The 19,468-nt window shown below is 38.0% G+C and overlaps 1 protein-coding gene across 1 annotated transcript in view; it reads right to left on the reverse strand.

The window, feature by feature from the left end:
• The window catches only part of NUDCD1 (NudC domain containing 1), a 79,298-nt gene extending 59,928 nt beyond the window's left edge, over positions 1-19,370 (reverse strand). Inside the window, exons 1-2 of the mRNA XM_004771307.3 lie at positions 19,135-19,370; positions 5,125-5,279 (exon numbers count right to left, since the gene is read on the reverse strand). Coding sequence (XP_004771364.1) covers positions 5,125-5,279; positions 19,135-19,252 — 273 coding nt within the window. The 5' untranslated portion in view covers positions 19,253-19,370. The remainder of the gene's footprint in view (positions 1-5,124; positions 5,280-19,134) is intronic.
• Positions 19,371-19,468: the final 98 nt, after the last annotated feature.

Consider the following 19,468-nt stretch of genomic DNA (forward strand, 5'->3'; position numbering starts at 1 on the left):
TCTTTGCCCACAATAGTATTTAATATGCTTTTAACAGGGTGGGAGTATTTGTAAATGAGCCACAGCAAAAGAACCTCTCTGAGATATGTACATGTGTGCCTTTGACTCAGGGGGAAAAATCAGACAATAAAATGGCAATATTAGAACAACTTTTCTGCTTTAAAACAAAAGCCAATGTGTAACCAGTGGCCAACAATCTCTACCTGCCCTCAACACAGAAGTTCAAACAACAGGTCAGTTTCCTATGTTGCTTATCAGAAAAACAGAAATAAGTATGATATTCTTCTGCACTGCAGGGGCAGAGTTTCTCAAAACTTGGTCACTGGACCAGGAGCAAAATCATATGCAATCCTTGATAAAATACAGATTCCCAGACCATGACCAACCCTGACATACTGAATCCAAATCTTTAAAAACCATTATCTGAAATTAGTTTTTATCAATTACTCCAAGTGATTCTAATGTGCAATACAGTTTGAAAACCAAAGGCGAAAACTGAACTAAGCAAAACAAATTAAATAAATAAATAAATAAATAAATAAATGAAATAGGGGTGCCTGGGTGGGTGGCTCAGTGGGTTAAAGCCTCTGCCTTCAGCTCAGGTCATCATCCCAGGGTCCTAGGATTGAGCCCCGCATCAGGCTCTTGCTCGGCAGTGAGCCTGCTTCCTCCTCTTTCCCTCTCTGCCTGCCTCTCTGCCTACTTGTGTTCTCTGTCAAATAAATAAATAAAATCTTTCTAAATAAATAAATAATAAAATAACATAACCCCAGACATGGTTCTTTATAAACAAAATAATAATGAAAATACCCTTCTAAAGTTTGATTAAGGAAAAGGAGAAAATATAGAGAAAGGAAAAAGAGAGAGGAGATAATCTTGAGAGCATAAAACGTGCAAATTACAGGAACAAATTTGAAAAGAATAAGAAGAAATGAATAATTTTCCCTAGCAAAAAAGTATATTATAAAATGACCAAAGAAACTGTTTAACTAAACCAATTACCAAAGAATCAGCTGGATAAGTAATTAGAAGACTTATCACTGAAAACAACAAAAGAATATATAATAAAATGGGTTCAAACAGGATCTTTATTTAACATATAAGGAAAGGGTTATTCTAGTCCTAAACTGTTCCAATTCCAGAAAGTTCTCCAATTCCTTTAAGGAAGTAAGTAAAACATTAATGAAAATCTGACATATCACCACAAACAAAATGAACAGTATTAATTATAAAAAATAAATATAAATATATTATGCATATATAAAATATATGTTAATTAACTTCATGTTATCAGTAAGCTATTCTGGTCAACAGTAAGCTATTAAGTCTTGGGAATCAAAAGTTGTACTTTTCTACTGCAAATTTTTGATTGTGCAATGAGGGAGGAGGGGTTTAGTGCTCAGATTCCCAGTATTGTTCAAGAGTCAACTGTCATTCATATTCTGCGTGAATTAATAAATTAGAAGAAACTTTATTTTGTATGCTGTAGCATTCCCAGTGCCTATGACAATGTGTAACATATAGTAAATATTCACTAAATATTTTGAAGGTCAAGTGAATAGTATAAATTAGACTATGACTTTGGCTCTATAACTCAGTATTAGAGAATTTCCAGATTTTAGATTTGTCTTCCCAAACAAAATATAACAGAATCTAAAAAATGGACATGTATAGTCATATAAAGATAATATACTGCACATGTATGCATATAGGGCATTTAGCTTCTATGTACACACTATCCAAACAGGCAGTGCATATAGAGTGTACGTGTCTATTATGTCTTTAATGAGCCCATAGGTAAATAGACTAAACTAAATAAGAAACTATAACTCGTTATTCTAAGATGTCCCTAGAAGTCAGAGAATAGGTCAGAAATAGGGATCAAAAACACTAGTCTCTGCCCTTATTCCATGTCAAATAAGTTATCTTGATAAAATTATATTGTATTTCCTATGAAAACTTTCCAATAGAAAACTGTGTTGACCAGTTCACAATGCTTATAGTATTTCAAATGTTGTCATTAAACTTTCCTTCCACTTTTCCAATCAATCTTGTGATTTAAATTGGTTATAGTATTCCAAATCATGATTACTAACGAGTGAACTGATAAAACCAAGCTGCTGGCCCAAAACCATGACCCTACCCACACCCGTCTCCCAGCCAAGCACAGTTAGTACTAAAATGAATCAAAGAATCCATCTTTCTTTTTAACATTTCTCTTCGCCTAGCACAGAATACCATGACTGCTCCTCCCTCCCTTGAAGACCTGGCCTATACCCACCTTGCAGTCCTCCTCTCCGACCACAGCCTGCGTACTGTTTAGGTCCTTCCATGCACACTCCGTGTTTTAGCAAATCAAGCTAGAGTACCTGTAGTGCACACACATGCCTGGGGAAGTTTGCTGAATGTGCCTCTCAAATCCAGTGCAGACATAGCTGCCTCAATCTGCACAGCAAACTAACTGATCTTTCAAAATTCTGTTAAAGTGACATCTCTTCTGAAACTTCTCTGAACACTTCATCTTTCAACATTTATCATTTCTTTCTCCATACTATGTTTATATCTTATCCCTCCTTCCAATGTTACATGTTATCAATTTATTTGTCTATGTGGCCACAAAGCACATAAAGCACATAACAGCATTTAATAAACATCTGAAGAAAAGTAAATATTTATTCAGTAAAATTATCTCACCAAACCAAAGACTCACATCTGAGCCTGAAGATGAAATAATAAGAGAAAAATCCTATCAAGAAAAGCCTGGCTAGCTCAATTGGTTACGCGACCGGCTCTTGATTTCTGCTGAGGTCATGATCTCAGGGTCCTGGGATCAGGCCCCATTTACGGCTCTCTGCTCAGCAGGAGTCTGCTTGAGGAGTGTCTCTCTCCCTCTGACCCTCATCATACACACATGCTTGCTATCAAATAAATTAAAAAATCTAAAAAAAAGAGAGAGAATGCGAAAAAGAATGCAAAGCCAACTCCAAAGGATAAGAACATGCTTTAAACAGCTGTTATTATTTCAATAAACATACTGACCACGCCTTCTGTGGGATGGCAGGATTATAGAAATGTAAAAAAAACCCAGGGCCTAGCCCAAGGGTTGGCAAACTACACTCAATGACCTAAATCTGGACAATGTCATTTTTAAAAATGAAGTTTTATTGGAATGCAGTCACACTCATTGATTTACATAGTGTCTAATGCTGTTTTCTTTTTTTTTTGAAGATTTTATTTATTTATAGGAGAGAGAGAGGGAGAGAGAGCATGAGAGGGGAGAAGGTCAGAGGGAGAAGCAGACCCCTATGGAGCCGGGAGCCCGATATGGGACTTGATCCTGCGACTCCGGGATCATGACCTGACTTGAAGGCAGTCACTTAACCAACTGAGCCACCCAGATGCCCTCTAATGCTGTTTTCATACCACAACAGCAAAACCGACCAGTCATGACATAAGACTGTCTAGACTACAAACCCTAAAATATTAATAATCTGGCCCTGTGCAGGAAAGGTCTGCCAACCCTTGGCCTAGAAGGAATTCAAAGTACACACAAATGTGAGGCCAATGGTTTGGATATTCCTGGAGGCACTGAGGGAGGATGTCAGGGAAAGCTTACTAGATGCGACGGGGCTTAAGTCTAACTGCCATATGACTCGGTCATTCCTCTTTCCTGTATTTATCCAAAGAAAATAAAAACACTAACTTGAAAAGATTTATGTACCCCTATGTTCACTGAATTATTATTTACAATAGCCAAAATATTAAAACAAACAAAAAACACCTATGTCCATCAATATATGAATGGATAAAGAAAATGCATTTTATAAAATTTTCTAAAATTTTATTTAGCCATAAAAAGGAATGAAATCCTGCAACTAAAACAACATGGATGCACCCTGAGGGCTTCAGGCCAAGTGAAATAAGTCAGAGAAAGACAAATACCATATGATCTCATTTATATGTAGAATCTTAAATAAAAATCAGACTGATACTTCTGAAGAGGCAATGTAGAACTGTGCTAGAAGGAGCCGGGAATACTCAGGAAGCTATTATTATTCTGACCGTTTAAAGCAAATACACTAACAATCTATTGTGGAATTTACAACAAGAAGTAAAGTACAGGACAAAAATAGCCTGAAGGGTATAAGAGAAATAAAAGGAAATATATTATTGTTACATTTTTATAGTAAAATATTAATTAGAGGAAGACTATAAGTTAAGGATGAATACTATAAAATCTATATTATCCATTAAAATAATAATACAGAAGGGTTTAGATAAAAGCCAAGAGAAAATTAAATGGAATTTTAAGAAAATTTGCTTAATCCAAAAACAAGAAGGAACAGAGATAAAGAAAAAAAGAACAGATGGGACAAGCTGAAAAGACAGCAAAATGGTAACATAAACCCAATGATATTAGTAATTACATTAAATATAAATGTGCCAAGCCCTTCAATTAAAGGACAGATTGTCATGCTAGATACAAAACAAGACCCAACTACATGCTCTTTACAAGAGATGTACTTTAATAATAACAACACTGTCATGTCAGGATGGCTGAGCGGTCTAAGGCATCAGGCTCAAAACAACAATACTGATAAACTGAAAGAAAAAGGGTAGAAAAAGATATATATTACTAACAAACAAAAAAGCCAGCACGACTGCATTAATACCAGGAGATTTCAAGACAAAAATCATTACCAGAGTCTAGAGATGGAGGGGCATTTCATAATGCTAAAAGGATAAATCCATAGCAGAAAAAATGTCCGTACCCTAATTAACACAATTAAAAATACAAAAAGCAAGAACTAAAGGAAAAATAGACAAATCCATTGTCATAGTCAGGACTAACACTTCATCTTAGAAAAAACAGACATGAACAGTTATACCAATATTGATCTATAAAACCCATCAGAGTAGTTGCTCATTGGTGGGAGTGAAGTGGACTACTTAAGTATAACAGGAATAAAGGCAACAATTAAAACTGAATTAAACAGAATAGAGTTTTATATAGATTAATGATAGGAATGATTCTATATATAAAAAATGTGTATACCTCAATTCTCTCAATGAAAATTAAGAATCAGATTTACTGGAAAATCCCATTATAGATATTTTTCTTACCAGCATTACTGTTAAATTCATAACTCTTCCAAGGTTATCAATGTAGTAGACGCTGTCCTGATACCATGAATCACTGTGTAGGTAATTATACATTCCAAAAGCATGCATGTGTTCCAGTGTATATTGATCATTTCGAAGTTTTACTTCTGCCACAGCTGAAATATAAGAAAAATAAACATCACAAATTTTGTCTCAAGATTATTTCTTTCTGCAGGATGCTTACAAGGTGAGGAAATCACAGAATGCTAATCACAAAGGCCTTTGGGACAAATTCACTATATTATTCATTCTAAAACAATTTCTAGGCACTGTGCATAGAGGATAAACAGTAAACAAAACTGAACCATCCCTGACAGTAGCTATAAGAGAGACAGGGCTTTTCATGCCATTACCTTTTCTTTTAGGCACCTCTTCCTTGCAATTATGAATTAAAAAGCAGAGAATTCTAAAATTTAAGATCTTCTGTCTTTTGGGCAAATATTACATCTATTTTAGAGATAATTTTTACAGTTTTTAAAATGCTTTTACCTCAAAACAACATGGGACCAGGGAAAGATACAAACCATAAGAGACTCTTAATCTCAGGAAGCAAACTGAGGGTTGCTGGAGGGTGGGATAGGGATAGGGTGGTTGGGCTATGGATACTGGGAAGGGTATGTGCTATGGTGAGTGCTGTGAATTGTGTAAGACTGATGAGTCACAGACCTGTACCCCTGAGGCAAATAATATTATGGGTTAATTTTAAAAAGTGCTTTTACCTTTATTATATCTCTTTCCTTTCTTAACACACATTAAGAAATAATGAGAATTTTTTATTATTTCATTATACAATTATGGAAACAAAGGTAAGCACAAATGGTGATTTCTCCAATGTTTTCTCACATCTCTCCTAAGGGTACAGAACAAAATAGTCTACCTGGAATAGAAACAAGGTTTCCTAGTTAAAGAACACGGTTTCCCACTAGGGCATGAGTGAGTTCCATAATTTTATTTTTACTTTTTTCCACTTATATTGTGATGTAGCTAGCATATACCATTGTATAAGTTTAAGGTTGTAGAACATAATGACTTGATGTACGAACATATTGTGAAATGATTACCGCAGTAAATTACTGAACACATCCATCACCTCACATATTTTTTTTGTGATGAGAACTTTTAAGATCTACTTTCTTAGCTACTTCCATAATTATTTTTAAAGTATTTATTTATTTGGCAGAGAGAGAGCAAGAGAACCCCTGAGTGCACACAGAAGTAGAGAGAACAGCAGGCAGAGCGAGAAGCTGGCTCCCTGCTGAGCAGAGAGCACAACTAGGGCTTGATCCCAAGACCCTGGGATCATGACCTGAGCCGAAGGCAGACACTTAACTGATTGAGACACTCAGGCACACCTACTTACTTAATTTTAATCTATAAAATGTGATCTCTGCTTCCTCTCTTTCTTCCCTCATCCGCAGAAAGGAACCCTTATAGCTCAGGCTGCCCATGATTTAGAATTAATTTCTGCTGACGGGAAATATTTAAGGAAACTATGCTGGGCCAATACCTTACCTTAATACAAAACTCAACTTACTGTAAATAAAAAATTTAAAAATAAAAACAACAGAAAATTCAAACTTACTGTATTCCAATTTTTTTCCATACTGTTTATTGGTTCCTACTTCTATACCTGCCTTCAGCCCTGGCTGACTTACATTCATTCACTGATTTATTCGGCAATATTTTAATAGACACCATTGATACAATGATGAGCAAAAAGCACAGAATCTATCTTCTTACCACTTATGATTCAGTGAGAAAATGAGCATTAGTTAAATAATCACAAAAGTAAATATATAATGAAACTGTAATATGGTGAGAAGAAAAATTACCAGGTACCATGAGAATAAATAACACTGGGCATTGGTCTGTGGAGTAGGAGAACTGATGAAAGATTTCAGAAATTTAAGCCAAGCTAGTAAGGATAAAGTTAGCTCATGAAGGAATATATCTACACACACACACACACACACACACACTCACACACACAGAGACAGAAGGAAAAGCAGGCAAAGTAGGAGCAAAAACATGTGTTCAAAGAACCAAAAGAAGGCCAAACTGGCCGAAATACATAGCACCATGGAGATCTGTATAAGAAAAGGCTTCAGACAACAAAGCTAGAGAACTGGGCAGGAGCTGGATCATGAAAGGCCCTGTCTTCAACAATAAGTTAATGTAATGGATTTAAGTTTCTAAGCAGGAGAGTAAAGTTCAGATTTGAATTTATAAAAGATTACTTACAACTATAGTATGTAAAGCAGACTGAAGCAAAGCAAGGTAAAATCCAGTGTAAATATTAATAAAAGGAAAGCTCACTAAAAATACAGTGGAGAGGCTAGCGGGGGGAACCCTACTATCCAACATCATTTATAGGAAGTACTGTTAATTACCGACCCCAACAGAAGAATATCCAATAGGAGAGAATCACCAATTACAGACTCTAACAGGGAGAAGATGTACACTAAATGCATCTCCTACAAGAAATGGCACTATTCCTGCAAGTCATTTAATGAGAAATCAACATTCCCTGTACTCCTGCTCTTCAGTTGACTTTCATTCCAAACAACCCTTCCCAACTTCCTCATTCTTCTCCATAAAATAACATTCCTCTCTTTTGTTTGCTGGGCTTGCCTAAGGTTTTCCTATGGCTTGTATGTCCCGAATTGCAATTCTCTGATATCCCCAAGTAACTCCACTGTTGATAAAATAACTTGGCTGTTTTATTTTTATGGTTAACACATTAGAAAGTTATTGCAGTCATCTTGGTAAAGGATGACTCACTGAAGTTTGGAGGCATCTCAGAGGTAAAATCATAACTTTATCATGGATCTGATGAAGGTTGAGGTAGCTGCTATTTATAATTTAAGAAAATATTTATTTTATAAGGAACACTTAGAAATACATATCCACTGATTAGGAGGGAAACAATCAATTCTTGTTTTTCTAGCACCACAGTGTGGATGAAACTTAATACTGCAAGACATATGCATGGTAACATAATGACCCAAAGTAATAATATTAGAGGAAGATATGACAAATACATTTTCTTCATATTTGTGCCAAAGACCCGGAGCAATCCCAAACAAGCCAGAGACTTCTTAGCCCTAGGCCTTATTACAATATCTCATCTGTGAACATAAGGTTCTAGAAAATCATTATTAGGTGACCATAATACAGTCTGTATTCTGTTGTTGCATTTGGACAAGATAATTTACTAAGTTATTAGGACACAGAAATGAGCAAAGGGTATATTACATACTTAATAATTTATAAAAGTTTGTTAGTGTATAGAAAAAGCTGTACCTTTGGCCTCAAATGAAAAAGTAAAAACTATCATTGCATTTTTCATGTTAACCATCTAGAGTTTATAAAAGGAGAGGCAGAACAACTGAAAGGAAAAAGCAGTGTTCACAAAGTAATAAACTTGAGGGGCGCCTGGGTGGCTCAATGGGTTAAAAGCCTCTGCCTTCGGCTCGGGTCATGGTCCCAGGGTCCTGGGATCGAGCCCTACGTTGGGCTCTCTGCTCAGTGGGAGCCTGCTTCTTCCTCTCTCTCTCTGCCTGCCTCTCTGCCTAACTTGTGATCTCTGTCAAATAAATAAATAAAATCTTAAAAAAAAAAAAAAACAAAGTAATAAACTTAATCACTAGCAGAGCTGCTCTTCAATAGAGTGTCCTAAGAAAGAAGACAGGAAAAAGGAGTCTCGAATTTCCGCTGGAATCTTGGAAAAGGTGGAAGAAGGGGAACCTCTTTAACAGAGGGCTAAGAAGCCAGAGTAGTAAATATTTTATTATTTAATATTATCTTGCATTGGAAATAAAAGAGCTTTGCTAAACAAAAACCTTTCTTGGGGCACCTGGATGGCTCAGTCGTTAAGCATCTGCCTTCTGCTGGGGTCATGATCCCAGTTCCTGGGATCAAGTCCCACATCAGGGCCCCTTCTCAGCGGGAAGCCTGCTTCTCCCTCTCCCACTCCCCCTGCTTGTATTCCTTCTCTTGCTGTCCCTCTATCAATAAATAAAATCTTAAAAAACAAACAAACAAACAAACAAACAAAAAAAAACCTTTCTCTACTAGTCTTTTTAAAAGAACTTAGGACCCAACAATAAGAAAATCTCCCTTAATCTTCACCTAGATTTCTCATAAAACATGTATGTAACTTGAAAAACCTATAGCTTCTCATTCACAATTTATTTACTGAATGTCTATTACATGTACTGTGCTTGGGAATGGGCATACACTGGTTAATATAAAACAGACATGATCCTTATAATGGTGTTAATAATGGTTACAATTACTGCTTCTTGTCCTTTCAAAATATACTGTTACGTTGAGCCACGTGAAACTGCCAATATTCAACTCTTTCAACACTGATTAAATATGATTTGTTCTAATACCTATATAAGTAGAGCTCGTAGTTTTAAAAAAGCAGGGATAGAAACAAAGAACATTAAGAAATTAACTTGTATTACAAAGGCCACTTCTTAGACAATTTATCTTCTAATAATAAGTCTTTTCACTTAGTTACTGAGTTCTCTATTTGTGTAAAAAGATGTAAAAAAAAGAGTACAGCCCCATCTCCCTTATCTGCAAGGGATATGTCCTAAGATCCCCAGAGAATGCCTGAAACCACAGATAGTGCTAGCCCTATATATACTTTTTTCTTATACATACATACTTATCAATAATAAAGTTTAATTTAGAAATTAGGCCTAATAAGAAATTAACAGTAACTAATAATAAAATAGAACAATTACAGTAAAACCCTGTCATAAAAGTTACACGAATGTGGCCTCTCTCTCTCAAATACTGTACTCACCCTTCTTCCAGTGATAATGTGAGAGAATGAAATGCCTATGTGATGAGATGAAGTGAGGGGAATGACGTGCTAGACTACTACCAATCTTCTGACAATACGCCAGAAGGAGGATCACCTGCTTCTACATGGCAGCTGACATGGGTAACTGAAACTGCAGACAGTGAAACTGAAACTGGATAAGGTGAAACTACTGCACAAGTCCACGCTAAGAGCTCTGAAGTAAGATTTACGGAACATAACAGAACTAGAATTCAGAGCATTGCTCCCACTAACCTATTTTATACAATGCTTCTGCACAAATTAACATAGTCATCTACCTCTCTTCCTCATATTTTCTTTTTTTTTTTTTAAAGATTTTATTTATTTATTTGACACAGAGAGAGCACAAGTAGGCAGAGAGAGAGAGAGAGAGGAGGAAGCAGAAAGCAGGCTCCCCGCTGAGCAGAGAGCCCGACGCGGGACTCGATCCCAGGACCCTGAGATCATGACCCGAGCCGAAGGCAGAGGCTCAACCCACTGAGCCACCCAGGCGCCCCCTCATATTTTCTACCCTAAGAGCAGATATGAATTTTAGAGTAAACACTACATAAATCTAATGGTTACATAGCTCTTCTTCCCTTTACTCTGACTACAGGCTAAACCTTCACCAGCTTTTACTCTCCCTCCCCTGAAGTAAAGAGTCCAGAGACCACATAGATCAGAAAAAGCATGAGCTTTGGAGTCAGCTTTGCCACTGTCAAGTAGTTTTATTGTAACTAGCCTTTCTACCCTATCTCCACATCTGTAATGAAAATTAATAATACTTGTCCTATAAAATTATTGATAAGCTTAACCTTAAACCATGTAAAATATTTGCTGTATTACACATAAGAAGAAAAAGTTTTGATTTCTCTGTTTCTCTTCTCCTGTCCAAGGTTAATTCTCACATATTCCATTCTCTCCTACTTCTTATAGATTAAGAGGGAAGTTTGGCACTCACACAAGGCTGGGAACTATGACTGTTCCCAATAGTGAGAATGGAGAAAACACCTAATTCATGGGATAATGGGTAAAGTACACAGAAAACTTTTGTATCAGTAGTGAGACAAACTGAACACTGCTCCAGACCAGCCTAACATATCATAAAACACTAAATGAACTTAATCTGTTTCCAGTAACTCAACTGCATCCCAGAATAAAGCGGATGAAGCTTGTAAGAATTCAAATCTGTCCTATGGCCAAAACCATAAAGTTCACAATTTCTAGCATCAATCAAATATTACTATTCATATAGAGGGAAAAAACCCAAAATCCACAAAGAAGAGAATAATCAATCAACAGCTCAACATAACTGACAGAGAAGTTATAATTAGCAGAACAGAACATTGAAAGTTATTAAAGTGCATTCCATATGCTCAAAACAATAGACACGAAAAACATAAAAAGAAACTACAATATCCGTGATGAAAAATACATGTAATGGGATTAATAACAGGTTAGACATTGTAAAAGAAAAGATTAGTGAAGGTAAATGCATGAAAATAAAAATTATCCAAAATAAAACACGGGGGAAAAAAGAACAGAAAAACACACACAAATCAAGAGCACTGATGAGCTGGGATCAATTTCCAGCAATCTAAAAATGGGCAACTGGATTCCTAAAAAAACAAAAACAAAAGTGAAAGAGAATGGCTGAACACTTTCCAAACTGGAGAACTATAAACCCACGGATCTAGACAGACCAACAAAACCCAAAGCACAAGACTCATGAAGAAAACCACACCAAGGCACAACATAATCAAACTGCTCAAAACCAATGTAAAAGAGAAAAAAGACATGTCATGTATAAAGGAATGGAGACTGGAAAAAGCAGATTTCCATCAGAAACAATAAAAGCAAGAAGACAGTGAGGCAACATCTTTAAAATATAGCTGACCTTAGAATGACACAAGGTTTAGGAGCACTGACCGGTATACATTGAAAAATCCACCTGTATCTTTTGACTCTCCATAAACCAGAAATCTCACCAATAACACAATTAACACATATTCTGTATATATATTATATACTGTGTTCTTACAATAAAATAAGCTAGAAAAAAGTGCTAATAAGATAATCATAAGGAAGAGAAAACACATTCATGGTCTGTACCATATTTATTAAAAAAAAAAAATCCAAGTATAAGTGGACCTGCATATTTTAAACCCTTATTATTCAAGGATCAAATGTACTGAAAACAAAAAAGGTATCAACCTAGAATCCTACACATGCCAAAAATGTCTTTTGAAAACATAAATATAATAGCATAAAGGCCAGAAAAAAAGAAATGGAAGTATACTATTATAGGGTCTTATATTACAAGTTAAGTAGTGTAACATTATTTCAATGTATCATGTAATAAGTTAAAGATTCATACCCTTAACCCTAAAGGAACTAGTAAAATAACAAAGGGTTATAGCTAATAAACCAACAAATGTGACAAAAATGATTTCATAAGAAAATACTCAATCCAGGGGCACCTGGGTGGCTCAGTGCGCTAAGCCTCTGCCTTCAGCTCAGGTCATGATTTCAGGGACCTGGGAGCGAGCCCCGCATCGGGCTCTCTGCTCAGTGGGGAGCCTGCTTCCAGCTCTCTCTCTGCCTGCTACTCTACCTACTTGTGATCTCTCTCTCTATGTAAATAAATAAAATTAAAAGAAAATAACTATGCAGAAATGTCTGTTCATGTCCTCTGCCCATTTTTTGATTGGATTATTTGTTGTTGTTCTGCAAAGAAGACATCCGGATGGCCTACAGACACATGAAAAAGTGTTCCATATCACTCGGCATCAGGGAAATACAAATAAAAACCACAATGAGATATCACCTCACACCAGTCATTATGGCTAAAATCAACAAGTCAGGAAATGACAGATGCTGGCGAGGATGCGGAGAAAGGGGAACCCTCCTACACTGTTGGTGGGAATGCAAGCTCCGTGCAACCACTCTGGAAAACAGCATGGAGGTTCCTCAAAATGTTGAAAATAGAACTGCCCTATGACCCAGCAATTGCACTACTGGGTATTTACCCTAAAGATACAAACGTAATGATCCAAAGGGGCACGTGCACCCGAATGTTTATAGCAGCAATGTCCACAATAGCCAAACTATGGAAAGAACCTCGATGTCCATCAACAGATGAATGGATCAAGAAGATGTGGTATATATACACAATGGAATACTATGCAGCCATCAAAAGAAATGAAATCTTGCCATTTGCGACAACATGGATGGAACTAGAGCGTATCATGCTTAGCGAAGTAAGTCAAGCAGAGAAAGACAACTATCATATGATCTCCCTGATATGAGGAAGTGGTGATGCAACATGGGGGCTTAAATGGATAGGAGAAGAATCAATGAAACAAGATGGGATTGGGAGGGAGACAAACCATAAGTGACTCTTAATCTCACAAAACAAACTGAGGTTTGCTGGGGGGAGGGGAGTTGGGAGAAGGGGGGTGGGGTTATGGACATTGGGGAGGGTATGTGCTTTGGTGAGTGCTGTGAAGTGTGTAAACCTGGCGATTCACAGACCTGTACCCCTGGGGATAAAAATGTATGTTTATAAAAAATAAAAAATTTAAAAAAAAAGAAAATAATCTAAAAGAACATTAAAAAATGAAAATAAAAAATTTCTTTTAAATTTTAAAGAAAACGGAAAATTTCGTTTTCCCAAACACTAGATAGGACAAAACAGAATACCAATCGCAAGATGAAAGACCCAAACTAACAAAATCAATAATCACATCAAATGTAAACAGTCTAATTAAAAGGCAGAGATTGTCAGGTTGAATAAAAAAGCAAGACTCAACTATTTCTGCCAATAAAAAATACATGTTAAATACTAAAACACAAACAGGTCAAAACTTAAAAGAAGGAAATAAATAAATACACACATTATGATAACACTTAGCAAAAGAAAGCCTGAGTGACTATTTTAGTATCAGGTAGGTTTCAGAGCAAAGAATATCACCAAGAATAAAGGTTATTTTTTGAATGATAAAGGTGTCAATTTATTAAGAGGGCAAAATATTAGTGTTTATGCAACATAACAGAGGTTTTTTTGTTGTTGTTTGTTTTTTTTAGGATTTTATTTATTTATTTGAGAGAGAGAAAATCAGTGTGAGAACAAGTGGGATGAGGGGCAGGGGAGAAGCAGGCTCTCTGCTGAACAGGGAGCCAGCCTGATGTGGGGCTAGATCCCAGAACTCTGGGATCATGACCTGAGCCTGACTGACTCAGTTAGGCTTAACTGACTAAGCTGCCCAGGCACCTCCATAACAGAGCTTTAGAATAGATGAAGCAAAAATGACAGAACTGCAAGGAAAAAGAGAAAAATCCACAATGAAAGAGATTTCGACATCCTTCTCCCACACAAGCACGAACTAAAAGTAATTATGCTGAGTAAAAGCGAGACAAAAAAGAGTACATACTGTGTAATTCCATGTATATAAAACTCTCGAGAATGCAAGCTGATCTATCATGACAAAAAGCACAGCAGTGGGACTTGAAGTGGGTATGCGGAGGAACGGAGGGGCTAGTCACAAAGGCCACAGGAAGTTTTGAGGATGAGAGCTAAATTTAATATCTTGATTATAGTGAGGACTTCAATGATTGTGTATTTACGTCTGGCAACCTGTACACTTAAATACATGCAGTTTATTGTCAATTATCCCAATAAACCTATTTAATCTGCATGTGTGATATAAAATCATCTATTATTCACCAGGCATGCTCCAGGCCTAGAAGTAAAGCACTGAAAGATGGACACTGGAACCATCCATAACAAAACCAACAGTTTTAAAAGAGAAAACAGAAACCAAATGCTACAAAGTATGATAAAGTTTATGACCAGGCACAGTAGTAAAGCAGGTATAGATTCTAATTTGTACAGATTCTGTAGGATAGATTCTAACTAGACAGTCAAGAAAGGAATCTATGAGTAAGTAACATGTAAACCAAGATGAACAAATGGAGTATGAGTTAGCTAGGTAAAATACAGGGGGAAAACATATGCAAAGACATTTCCACAGTGAAGAGTAAGTATGGGGGAAAAAATATGTTGACAATCCTTAACTTAAATTGGTTCAACTTGGGATTTTTCAACTTTGCAATGATGCCAAAACAATACATACTCAGTAGAAACTGCACTTCTGAATTTTGATTTTTTCCCAGGCCAATGATCATGCAGTAGGGTACTACTGGTGATGCTGGGCCATGGCAGCAAGGTACAGCTCCCAGTCAGGCACATGACTGGTCATGAAGGTAAACAAACCATTCACTTAAAACCATTCTGTACCCATACAACAATTCTGTTTTTTACTTTGTATTCAATAAATTCCATGAGATTCAACACTGTAGTATAAGCTAGACTTCGTGTTAGATGATTCTGCCCAACTCTAGGCTACAGCAAGTGTTCTGAGCACACTTAAGGTAGGCCAGGCTAAGTTATGATGTTAGGTAGATCAGATGTATTAAATGCACTTTTCAATTTAAGACAGATTTGTCTTGACATAACCCTACTGTAAGTGAAGGAAGAAGACCTGTATAAGTTAAATGTCCAGAATTGGAATTGTTGGTTCAAAGGGAAATTACAGTTTTATGAAAAAGGGGTTTTTGCTTAATTCTTTGGAATACACAAATTGACAGCTATTTTTTATGTGGCAAAGGGAGCTTCAGAACAATTTACTAACATTATTTAAAACAAGAGGATACAAATAAACTAGTATTTTGAGCTGTTTGAAACCAGAGCACATCTTCATCCTCACATCCTAAATACACTACTTCACACCATCCACTAACATTTTGCTGAATTAATGCATAAAAGAAATCAAAGTGCCAAGAGGAACTCCTTAGTCATACCTCACTGTCTCTAGAAATGACAGTTTTAAAAAGAATAAAATCTCCATCATTCTCCTCAGGTATCAATTTTTTTTTTTTTAAGATTTTATCTATTTATTCGACAGACAGAGATCACAAGTATGCAGAGAGGCAGGCAGAAAAAGAGGAAGGGAAGCAGGTTCCCCGCTGAGCAGAGAGCTAGATGCCAGGACCATGAGACCATGACCTGAGCCAGAGGCAGAGGCTTAACCCACTGAGCCACCCGGGCGCCCCTTAAGTAACAATTCTTAATGCAAGCTCCTCAACATGAACTACTGCAAAAGCCTGCAAAGTGGACTCCTCGTCGCTATTCCTCCAATCTTCCAAATTCAACCTCCACAGAAGGTAAGATTAGACTATTCAATCTCTCAATCTATTTCTTCTCTGCACCTAAAACCCTAACCGGCACCTCAAGACCTCCAGCCCTGCATCCCAAACACAGACTCCAAAACCAACAATGGTGAAAAAGGGGAGAACAAGACAACTTGGTGAGTTGCTAATAAAGTTAATGTATTCAATTTAGAGGTACTGGGAGAGTTTGCTTCCGGCTTTTTTGATGTTAAAATATCCTTTTGCTTATGCAAGAATGGGTGAGGACATCAGTTTTTAAGAAACATCTCCACTTAGGAGCTAGTTTATCAAGCCAAGTGAAACAAGTCAGTCAAAGCAAGACAAGTACCACGATTTCAGTCAAACGTGGAATTTAGGAAACAAAACAGATAAACATAGGAGAAGGGAGGAAAAAAAAGAGGGAGGCATACCGTAAGAGACTCTTAACTATAAAGAACAAAACTGAGGGTTGCTGGAGGGGTGGTGTGTGGGGCATGCGCTAAAATGGGTGATGGACATTAAGGAGGGAGGACACTTGTGATGAGCACTGGGTGTTATATATCAGTGAAGAAAGAATCGCTGAATTCTACTCCTGAAACCAGTATTACACTATATGTTAGCTAACTAGAATTTAAATATAAAACTGAAACAAACAAAAAGAAACATCTCCACTTAGCAAATTAAAAAGCTGGCAAATCTTTGACAGCTGAGCTTTTACTTTTCATTTTAAGGGCCCAAAATAACGTCTGGGAAACACTGACTTATCCATGTGGATAAAATCCACAAGGCAAACAGTGCCCTCACCTATTTTTCTAAGTGGCCTCTACCTCCCCAGATTTTTTGCTGCAGCTATACAGGACTGCATCAGGTCCCACACAACACCTACTTACTCTCCCACTGCTCACGCTTTCTCAGGATTGGAATGGCCTCAATAACAACTCCTTTTCTTCACTCACTCGATTTACTGAGCAGCTACAATGCTAAGCACTAGACAGAGCAGTGAACAAAAGAAAACATTACGGTCTTCATGGCGCTCACAGTCTAGTGGAGGAAAGAGGATATCATATAAATATAAAATTAAAAACTATGATACTACTTTACAGAGAATGGAAGGAAGGAAAACTAGTAAAACTAGTCAATAAACTACTATAGTTTAGATAAGAGATAACTGTCATTCAGGGAATGGCAGAGCCAAGGAGAAGTCAAATCTTGAGCTGACTGTATTGCTGACTGAAGAGAGAGACTACAAGAAGAGATCCTTCACGATTCCAACATAAGCAACTACATATAGACTAGAACAATATGCCCAATTTTTTATGCCTCCCTGGATCTATGTCCTTTCCTATGAGCTTGCTACACTGACCTGAAGGCTTGTTTATGTGGCTTGTTTGGACCAATGGGACAACAGCAAACTTATTCCACACCAGTAGCTTGAAAAAGTGCCTGTGCACTGTTACTTTTCTCTTGGAGTAAGCCTCGGCTAAATTGCTAAAAATGAGAGACCACACAGAGAAGAGTTAAGCAAAGACCATCTGAAATAATCTTATAGCAGTCTATAGCCAGAGAACCCCCCAAACATATGAGGAAGTCTAGCCAAGATGAGCAGAGCCACCAAGCAGATCCATAAGTGAACAAAGATGCAGGAATGAGTCCAAGCCACTACTAGAAGAAACACCTACCTGACTTGTAGACTTGTGAGCAACAGTAACTGCTTACTCTTTTGAGCCACTGAGTTTGGGTGGCTTTTTAATGCACAAACGAAATATAGTCGTATCAATTACTGACATGGGGTGGAAGAAGGAAAAGAAGGGAATGAAAGAAAAGCTAAGGTCATTTTATCTTAACCCAGTAAACTCTTACTTCTCCTTCAAAACTCAACTTAGATATCAACTCCTCCAGGAAGCCTTCCCAGATCTCCCTGCTGGTTTGGAAAGATGCTTAAGCACTACCATCATGTTCCATACATAACCCAATCACTGCCTTATTGCACTGATTTGTAATTATGTTTATATTTTTCTTCCAAAGTAGCCAAATGCACTCTTTATCTTACAGATTGTATCACATTCATCTTGATAATATCACCCTGTAACATAAAAAACCTCTCTCAATAGATGTTTCCTAAAACAGGCTCTCTATCGATGTATCAATTAATAAACACTTATTCGACAAAATTCCTTAATTCTAGATCAGTATTTCTCAATGTGTGATCCACTCGCAACATGCACTAGAACCAGTAGAAAGTTATATTAAAAATACAGATCTCTGGGCTTTTTAACGAAAATACCACTCGTTAAGAACAAGGATGGATTTTTTGGCCAGCCTCAGACACACAAAAGAAACAGCAGAAGCATAGGCATGAAATCGACTTTCCCTCAAAATTTTCTAGACATGTTCTCTACGATTATGTCCTTAGTGGGACAGCACCTATGCAACTAAAAATGCTCTGAACTGCAACGGAGTTTCTCTTCTACGAAAAGGGTCTCCGCCAGAGGAGACAGGAGCTGGGGGTCCTCGCAGGAAGTGTGGCTTCTCCGCGCACACGGTCACCGAGGATGCTCGAGAGCGAAACGAGCCCTGAGTTTCCTCCGCCGCAGGGCCAGGCCAGGACGGACCGGCGACCGGAGCCCAGGCAGCAGCAGTCGCGTGCCCCGTGACGAGCCGTGGAGCCTGGGAGCCCGGGCCAGCGCCCGCCCAGGGTCTCGCAGCCTAACAGCCACGCGAAAGGGACTCCCACTGGGTTCCGGGATGGGCGTCCGTCTCCAGGGCGGCCACCCTCGGTCTACCCCAGCCCGAGCCGCCGTGCGGAAGGCCCCGGTCGCCGGGCCTGCCCAAGTCAGAAAGGAAGAAAATGAGGGAAGGGTCCGGCCGCTGGCAGCCGACAGGGGGGAGGACTAGGGTGCCGGGGGGGCGCCGCCGCTTCCCACCTGCGTCAAGCTCCAGCTGGTAACAGGGTAGCGGCTCGAGGGAGAGCTTGTAACCCTCAAAACGGGGATCCAACAGAGGTCTCTTCACGCGTAGAGAGCAATTAGCAGCCACCTCCATAGCCTTCCTGGGTCGTAGCGTGAGAATTAATAAAGCTCTTGTTGAAAGGTCCGCGCTTCGCTCTTAGTACCGAGGCTCTCGAGCGGCGTGGTTCCCATCCCAGAAAACACCGCGGTGCGGGATGCCTTCTGGGAAATGTAGTGTCCAGGAGAAAGTCGACTCCGTTGCATGTCGGGCTAGGTAGTTTTTCGGAGACTCAGTACCCGCGAGCGAGAG

The sequence above is a fragment of the Mustela putorius genome, unplaced genomic scaffold, assembly GCF_011764305.1.
Source record: "Mustela putorius furo isolate JIRA1106 unplaced genomic scaffold, ASM1176430v1.1 tig00000228_pilon_pilon_pilon, whole genome shotgun sequence".
NCBI lineage: Eukaryota > Metazoa > Chordata > Mammalia > Carnivora > Mustelidae > Mustela > Mustela putorius.